The sequence below is a fragment of the Vicia villosa genome, linkage group LG4 (assembly GCF_029867415.1).
Source record: "Vicia villosa cultivar HV-30 ecotype Madison, WI linkage group LG4, Vvil1.0, whole genome shotgun sequence".
NCBI lineage: Eukaryota > Viridiplantae > Streptophyta > Magnoliopsida > Fabales > Fabaceae > Vicia > Vicia villosa.
The window spans coordinates 30,421,072-30,430,076 of record NC_081183.1 but is presented as its reverse complement, the minus strand read 5'-3'; the positions used below and the strand labels follow the sequence as shown (position 1 = coordinate 30,430,076).

Genomic DNA, 9,005 nt, shown 5'->3' with positions numbered 1-9,005 from the left:
TTTGACATATTTCTAACCAATGTGTTTTTTTCAATATTTTATTAAATGTTTTTTTTTTGTCATGTCCCCAAAATTATTTCACAAACAGTGTTCACCAGAAAATAACCGTCGTATTCTACAATCAGGTTGAATAAAGAAAAAAACATTGGTAAAGATTTGAAAGCAAGCTTATTTTATTAGATGAAAATGCCTTTGAATAGGCTTGAAGTACAAGGAGTAATTCCTAAAAGAGGTGATTACAAAGAAGATAAAAATAAATAAAAATGGCAATTGAAGACGATAATTGATACTGCTATTTCTCCAATGTCTTTCGATAACTCCAATGACCTTGCTTCTAAGAACGGTGATTCTGATCTAATCCATCTCTTTCGTAGTTATAGCCGTAACGAGTCCTCGTATCGCAGTCTTTTTGTTCTTTATTATTTATTTGAATGAATCCCTAATTTTTGCCTGGATCGCCCTTTCGGGTTTTCAATCCACCGGGATGAGCTTTTTTTTTATTTATGCCCCTAATTTTTGCCTGGACCGCCCTTTAGGGTTTTCGGTCCACCGGGACGCCCCTTTTTGCTTAAGTCGCCTTTTCGGGTTTTCGACTTCGCGGGCTTTCTTTTATACATAGTATTTTTTAACTGCATCCGAGTTCAGTGGGTGCGACAGTTCTTCTCCATCCATGGTAGTGAGGATAAGAGCTCCTCCTGAGAGAGCCGTTTTTACAACATATGGACCTTCATAGTTAGGCGTCCATTTCCCACGTGAATCTAGTCGAGGTAGTAGAATCTTCTTGAGAACCAAATCTCCTTCTTGGAAGGTTCTAGGGCGGACCTTCTTATCGAATGCTTTTTTCATCCGTTTCTGATATAATTGGCCGTGACACAAGGCTGTCAAGCGCTTCTCTTCGATAAGATTGAGTTGATCAAGTCGTGTCTGGACCCATTCTGCTTCTTCAAGCTCTACTTCTGTGAGGACTCGTAGTGATGGAATTTCTACCTCAATAGGAAGCACAGCCTCCATACCGTAGACAAGAGAATAAGGAGTTGCACCAGTTGATGTGCGCATTGTAGTACGATAGCCATGTAATGCGAACGGAAGCATCTCATGCCAATCTTTGTACGTCTTCACCATTTTCTGAACAATCTTTTTGATATTTTTATTTGCAGCTTCGACGGCACCATTCATCTTGGGTCGGTATGGTGATGAATTATGATGTTCGATCTTAAATTCGTCACATAGCTCCTTCATCATTTTGTTATTCAGATTGGATCCATTGTCTGTGATAATTCTGCTAGGAACCCCATACCGGCATATGATATTATGTTTGATAAATCGAGTAACCACTTGTCTCGTCACATTCGCATAGGAAGCAGCTTCGACCCACTTGGTGAAGTAGTCAATGGCAACCAAAATGAATCGATGCCCATTTGAGGCCTTAGGTTCGATCATTCCTATCATATCTATTCCCCACATCGAGAATGGCCATGGAGAACTCATAACATTCAAAGGAGTAGGTGGTACGTGCATTTTGTCGGCGTAGATCTGGCACTTGTGACATGTTTTCGTATAATGGTAACAGTCTGTTTCCATTGTTAACCAATAGTAACCAGCCCTCAATATTTTTCTAGCCATGGTATGTCCACTTGCATGAGTTCCAAAAGTCCCTTCGTGTATTTCTTTCATGAGTGCATCGGCTTCTTGTTTGTCCACGCACCTGAGTAGCACCAAGTCGTAATTTCTTTTGTATAAAATATCCCCATTTAAGAAGAACTTGGATGCTAGCTTTCTCAAAGTTCGCTTGTCTATGATTGATGCATTTTCAGGGTATTCTTGTTTCTCCAGATATCTTCTGATGTCATAAAACCAAGGTTTATTGTCAGGCCCCTCTTCAATTGCGAGACAGTGCGCAGGCTCTTCAAAATGTCTGATTGTAATATGTGGCTCATGATTAGGCCATGTAGTTTTGAACATAGATGATAACGTAGCCAAAGCGTCTGCCATTTTGTTCTCTTCTCGAGGAATGTGAAAGAAGGTGATACTTGTAAACTGCGTAGCTAGTTCCAAAACATGGTCTCGATATGGAATTAATTTGGGATGCTTGGTGTCCCATTCGCCTTTGACTTGATATATAACTAGTGCTGAATCTCCATATACATCTAAGAATTTGATTCTGAGATCGACAGCAGCTTCTAAACCCAAGATGCAAGCTTCGTACTCGGCAACGTTGTTAGTACAATCGAAACACAACCTCGCAGTATAAGGTCTGTGGAAGTTTTCTGGAGATGTCAATACAGCCCCAACACCATGTCCCAAGGCATTTGATGCGCCATCGAACATGAGTGTCCATCGTTCCCCTAGTTCAGGTCCTTCATTAGGTTCTGGTGCCTCGCAGTCCTCTATAACCATAATGTCTTCGTCTGGAAAATCAAACTTCATCGATTGATACTCTGTCAATGGTTGATGGGCCAAATGATCAGCCAATACACTACCTTTGATAGCTTTTTGTGTCACATATTGAATGTCGTATTCGGATAATAACATTTGCCATCGAGCGATTCTCCCTGTGAGGGCGGGTTTCTCAAACACATACTTGAGAGGATCCATTCTTGCTATTAACCACGTAGTGTGTGTTAACATGTATTGTCGTAGCCGTTTAGTGGCCCAAGCCAGAGCACAGCAAGTTTTTTCAAGATATGAGTATCGAGACTCACAGTCGGTGAATTTCTTGCTTAAGTAGTAAATAGCATGCTCTTTTCTCCATGTTTCATCTTGTTGCCCCAATACGCACCCCATAGATCTTTCAAGCACTGTTAAGTACATGATGAGTGGTCTTCCATGAACGGGTGGCATCAGAATCGGAGGCTCTTGTAGATATTGTTTTATTGTTTCGAAGGCTGTTTGGCAGTCTTCATTCCACTGTATTTCTTGATTCTTTCTGAGTAATTTGAATATAGGTTCGCAAGTGGCAGTTAGGTGCAATATGAACCTTGAGATGTAGTTCAACCGTCCTAAGAAACCACGAACCTCCTTCTCTGTTTTCGGAGCTGGCATTTCTTGTATGGCTTTTACTTTGTCAGGATCCACTTTGATGCCACGCTGACTCACAATGAAACCCAACAGTTTGCCTGATCTGACACCAAATGTACACTTGTTTGGATTCAACCTTAATTTGTATTTTTGTAGACGCTCGAATAATTTTTGTAAGTGAACTATATGATCCTCCTCCGTATGGGATTTGGCAATCATATCGTCCACGTATACCTCAATCTCTTTGTGTATCATATCATGAAATAAGGTAACCATTGCTCGTTGATATGTTGCCCCTGCGTTCCTCAGACCGAAAGGCATTACTTTGTAACAGAACGTGCCCCAAGGTGTCATGAAAGTCGTTTTTTCCATGTCCTCGGGAGCCATCTTGATCTGATTATAACCTGAGAAACCATCCATGAATGAGAAAACTGAAGCCTGTGCTGTATTGTCCACTAATACGTCTATGTGAGGTAACGGGAAATCATCTTTAGGACTTGCTTTGTTTAGATCCCTATAATCTACACACATTCGTACTTTTCCACCTTTCTTGGGTACTGGAACGATATTAGCAATCCAAGGTGGATAGTCTACTACGGCTAAGAAACCTGCGTCGAATTGCTTGAGAACTTCTTCTCGAATTTTATCGGCCATGTCTGGACGAGTTCTTCGGAGCTTTTGTCTAACCGGAGAACATCCTTCTTTCAAAGGTAATTTATGCACAACAATGTCAGTATCCAACCCTGGCATATCTCGATAAGACCATGCGAATATATCTTTGTGCTCATGCAGAAGCTTGATTAGTCTTTGTTTCACACTTTCTTCCAAGGTTGCCCCTATTTTAATCTCTTTTGGTTCTGCTTCATTTCCAAGATTGATGATTTCAATTGCCTCGTGGGGTGGAAGCGTGTCTTTTGATTCCTGTTCGATTAACCTTGTCAACTCTTTAGTGAGTTCATAGTCTTCCTCATCTTCCTCTTCAGCTTGGTTAATTGGTGCATCAAAGTTGTATCGGATCGTAGCAGTATCATTATCAATGAGTATAGGTGTGGATCTGCATTTTTTATTATGTTTTGGTTCTTTTTAGAATATGAATTGGAAAATGTATATGAATAGAAAGTATTGCCATCTTAATGAAATAATGAAGAAAGAAATAGATCTTGAATGAAAGCAAAAACAACTTTTATTAATGGGAAATACTATTTGAAAACAAATGGGGGCCCTTACAAGCAACCCCTATGCCTCGGGCGGGACATAGGTTCTTTTTAAAACAAAATAAAGAAAAATTACTTTGGAAAGAAAAATATCTCTGGAATCTCCACAATAGTCCAATTCTTGAGCTCTTCATCTGGAAGGCACTCACGAATGAGGTTGGATGCCCCTTTCATGTTGCCTTTGTCCGATATAACTGACACTGATCCACCATGCTCTATCCCCTTGCTGATGAAAATACTTGGAATAGGGGGAAAGCGCTCTTCATTCTTCTTGGTAGTATCTGATAACTTATAGCCCAAACCCAAACGATCTTTCTTCTCAGGTATATCTATAAGTTTTCCCCAGCCTTCAGGTGCTTGATTTCCTACCATTGTTTGTAGGTCCCTCCATGATGTTATAGGGGTACCTGATCTTTTAATCTTTTCCACCGGGAGGGTGGATACCGCAGCAGCCTCTAGTACTTGGAATGGTGTTTCTACACAGTCCTCTTCAACACCAATATATCGATAAGATTCCAGATGACTGACAAAGATGTCTTCCTCTCCTTCGATCACAACTAGTTTCCCCTCAGTAAGGAATTTCAATTTTTGATGCAAGGTTGACGTGACAGCTCCTGCTGAGTGGATCCATGGTCGCCCTAATAGGCAAGTATATGCTGGTTCTATGTCCATCACTTGGAAGGTGATGTAGAAAGTGTGTGGTCTGATCTTTATAGGAAGATCCACTTCTCCAAATACGGTGCTTTGAGAACCATCAAAAGCTTTTACCACCATAGAACTTGGTCTTATGATGATGCCCTCTAGTGTCAACTTCATTAAACTGGTCTTTGGTAGCACATTTAGAGAGGAACCAGTATCAGTGAGTACTCTGGATAGACTTGTGCTCCCACACCTGATTGAGATGTGTAAAGCTTTATTATGAGCTCTACCTTGTGGAGGTAGCTCACTGTCATCAAAGCCTAGGCGTGCCCCTGATGTTAGGTTAGCCACGACTCCGTCAAACTGATCCACTGTGATCTCCTTCGCAACATGAGCAGCATTTAGTATTTTCATCAAGGAGTCTCGATGTGCTTCAGAACTTAACAGTAACTGGAGTATGGATATTTTAGATTGGGTTTGGTGGAGTTGATCCACCACTCTATAATCACTCCTTTTGATCATTTTCAGGAACTCTTCCTTTTCTTTGTCAAGGAGGGCTTTATTGGAAGATTCAGGCTCTTGATTGGCTTCAGCTATTGCCTTTCCTTTGTCTTTAGTGGGATTCTTATCCTTTTCCTGTAAATCTGGAGCGTATACACGACCACTACGGGTTATCCCCCCTGTTCCTGCTATATTTATTATTGCAGGCTCTTGTTTTTGTCCGTTGATGTAGACAGTGGTGTCGTAACTCCATGGTACAGTTTTGTCACTCTCATAGGGAGTGGGATATGGTTCTTCGATTACCAATGTGCTTTTTGATGGTGTTGGTATCGTTAATGGTGCTTTAGCTGCGTTTGAGTCTGTGTAAGGAATTACAAGTGGTTTCTTTGTAGACATAGGACCTTGGCAAGGAATCACCAATGGTTTCCTGGTATTGACATTGATAGTAGCGATGTACTCTTCTTTAGTATAATATTTGAATTGGACCATCTTCTGATCCACTAATTTTTGCAACGTGTCCTCGAAAGCTTCATTATGTTCCAAGAGGAAACCTTGTTCGAATAAATACTCCTTTAGTAGGTCTATTGGAGCCTTTACTCGTTTTGTTCCTTCATGATCAGTAGCCACCTCGATTGCATTAACATTTGAGCCACCATGCGGAGGCATGGGGTTCGTCTTGATATTAGGCTTCTCAAAAGTGATATCTTGGGATTCTATTAGATCTTGAACTTTGTGTCTGAAAGCCCAACACTTCTCCAAAGTATGTCCTGGAGAGTTGGCATGGTATTCACACCTTACATTTGCATCATAATTGGGCGGGAGTTCTCCAATTGGAGGGGCAAGTGGTTTTAATTCCACCAGGGATGCTCTAATGAGATGTTGTAGCAGCTGCCCATGAGGCATGGGGAGAGGATCAAATCTTCTCGGAGGTCTTTGGAATTTGTTTTGTTGTTGATTTTGTGGAATCACCCATGGTTGTGGTGCTCTTGGTTGTGATGCCACAGCATTAGTTTCTCCTTCCCTCTTCTTTGTGAAGTTAGGGACGGGTTTCTTCGAGCTGAAAGAGGTACTTGGCGGTGCCCCTTGTATCTTGCCATTTTTTAGACCTGTTTCGATTCGTTCTCCAATCACAACCAAATCTGAGAAACCTGAGGAGACACTTCCTACCATTTTCTCATAGTATATTCCTTGTAGAGTACTCATGAACATGTCTACCAACTCCTTCTCGAGAAGTGGCGGTTGTACTCGTGCCGCAATTTCCCTCCATCTTTGTGCGTACTCTTTGAAGGATTCTTCCTTCTTCTGAGATAAATTTTGTAGTTGCATGCGGTTAGGAGCCATGTCCAAGTTGTATTTATACTGTTTTAAGAAGGCATGAGCAAGATTATCCCATGTTCGGATGTAGTTCTGCTCTAGCTGCATATACCAATCTAAGGACGCTCCACTCAGACTGTCTTGAAAAGTATGAATCATCAGCTTTTGATCATGAGCGTAAGCAGCCATTTTTCTACAGTACATGCGTAGATGATTCCTTGGGCATGTGAGTCCCTTATATTTCTCAAAGTCTGGCACTTTGAATTTGGGAGGGATCACAACATCAGGTACTAGACACATTTCCAAAGCACCAACCTCGAAGGTATCATAACCTTCAACAGCTTTCAACCTTTCTTCTAAAGCCTTTATTTGGTTATTATCCTTTGAATCTTCCATAACGTTATGTGACGACTGCTTAGGTTGAGGTATCCGGGTTGTATTATCTCCCTCCTGGTATCCGTATTGTAGATCCAGATAGTCATCCTCCTTAGGAGGATTGTTAGAAGGAATGCGCACTGTGCGGGATGTCCCTTCCTTCTGTGGAGGGGGGATGAAGCCTTCTTGAGAAGTCTCTCCTTCCTCATGGGATTGGATGACTTTCTTAGAAGAACGCGCATGAGTTCCTTGCTGGGAGTGTACATTTTTAGAGGGACCAAATCCCGGGATATAACCTAACAGTGGGTTGCCATCATCTGGCAAGTCATCATATTGCTCACAGGTTTCCTTATTTGAAGTCTCCTTAACTTTCTCTTGCTTCTCCATGAAGTCTTTCATGAAGCTTAACATCTGAGTCATCCCTCCTTTGATTTCTTCTACGATACCCTTTAGTTGGTTTACTTCCTCACGGAGAGATGCTTGGTTTTGTTCGAGTTGTTCCATTACTTTTTTTCGGTAAGCTCTGGTTTGAATAGGAAGTCGGGAAGTCAGTTTGACTTGCTTGACGGTTTAACTGAAGATGATATGAAAAATATGAGTTTTTTGTATGAAATGTAATGTAATGTTTGGATGAATGAATGCAAAGATTTAAATTTTTTATGTCTTATTCACTTGGAGTTTCCTTTGAAATTTTTTTTTATTCTTTATACTTTTTAGGTTCTTATTTTTTAATGGTGAGCATCTCAAGAAGATAATATATTGAAACAAAAGTACTTTTTATTATAGGAAGAAGAACATTATAATCCTCTAATTGGGAATACAACCAAAACAAATACTGAACGTGAAAAGCATAAACAAATTACTGAATACGAAGAACATAAGCAAATTGCTGAATACGAAATAACAAAGGGAAACTAAAAACTCCTAACGGCGTTTACGAATCTCCGCCCTAAAATTGTTAACCATCTCCCTACAAAGCTTGAGGAAGTCTTCGACTTCTTTTGGAAGAAGGACCATTGTAGCTTCAGCTTCTTTCAAACTCCTTGGGATATCATCAATTAGGTTGTTCGCCAAGAAGGCAAGCTTTTCATGCTTGTCCTTATACATCCTGTAATCCCGGTAAAGGGTCGGGATTATGCTTCTATTATCCTCCCCAGCTCGGGCCATGATCTCATATTGTCTTTCCCAATATTCTTTTTCAGCTCTTATTGTTTCATATTGGTCTACTAGTGCATAGAATTCTTTTTGGCAGCCTTCTAATCCTTGAACCACTTCTTCATAATTTTTCATTTGTCGGGTAAAACGCCCTTCAATTTTCATTCTATAGATCCGTTCTCCTATCTCAGATTCTTGGCTTTCGCGAAGTCTCGTGGTGAGGTCTTGGATCTTATCTTCTTGCTCTCGAGCATTACTAACCAACTTTTGGATTTGTGCTTCTAGATCTATTTCAGTTGTCCTCTTGTCTTTCAATGCTTGAGTATACCAACCCCTTAGTTTTTCAATCTCCAGCTGAGCATCCTTTATTTGTTGATTGTGAGAATCAAGATCAAAATTTGCACTCATGAATCCATCAGTTGTCCGTTTCCTCTTGAACCTTTCTTTGTTTACCAGTTCGTTATTCTTCTGAATCTCTTTCTTATCTTGATTCATTTTTTTGATGCTCACCAAAACCTTTCTTTTTTTTATATATTTTTTCGAAGAACTCCTGTGAATAAGACAAAAAAAAATATTTTAAAATTTAAATGCATGCATGTATGATAATGTAACTTGGAGGTGAGATGGTGATAAGGGTATCCTTAATAGGTAGGTTCATAAGTTTGTTCTAAGGATATTCTACCCTCCCCACTCAGGGTGGTTTTACTAAGGGTATCATGGATGACGCTATAGGGAAAGGCAAAGGGGCCTCCCTTAAGCGGAGCCTCTTTGCAGACCGAGACTTATCTC

General features: G+C 40.5%; 1 protein-coding gene across 1 annotated transcript; it reads right to left on the bottom strand.

Annotated features, from left to right (window-relative positions):
* Positions 1 to 609: 609 nt before the first annotated feature.
* Positions 610 to 7,565, bottom strand: LOC131596979 (uncharacterized). Its single transcript, XM_058869702.1, has 3 exons — positions 4,309 to 7,565; positions 3,432 to 4,072; positions 610 to 3,260 (listed from the first exon to the last, which is right to left on the bottom strand). Exons 1-3 carry the CDS (start codon positions 7,563 to 7,565, stop codon positions 610 to 612), a joined length of 6,549 nt encoding a protein of 2,182 aa, XP_058725685.1.
* Positions 7,566 to 9,005: the final 1,440 nt, after the last annotated feature.

Excerpts from the sequence above, each read along its gene's own strand:
- LOC131596979 (XM_058869702.1), bottom strand. The coding sequence starts at position 7,565 with ATGGAACAACTCGAACAAAACCAAGCATCTCTCCGTGAGGAAGTAAAC. Across the intron at positions 4,073-4,308 it reads GAGATATTTTTCTTTCCAAA|ATCCACACCTATACTCATTG; the intron begins GTAATTTTTCTT and ends TAAAAAATGCAG. Across the intron at positions 3,261-3,431 it reads AGTTTTCTCATTCATGGATG|AGATTGAGGTATACGTGGAC; the intron begins GTTTCTCAGGTT and ends TGATACACAAAG.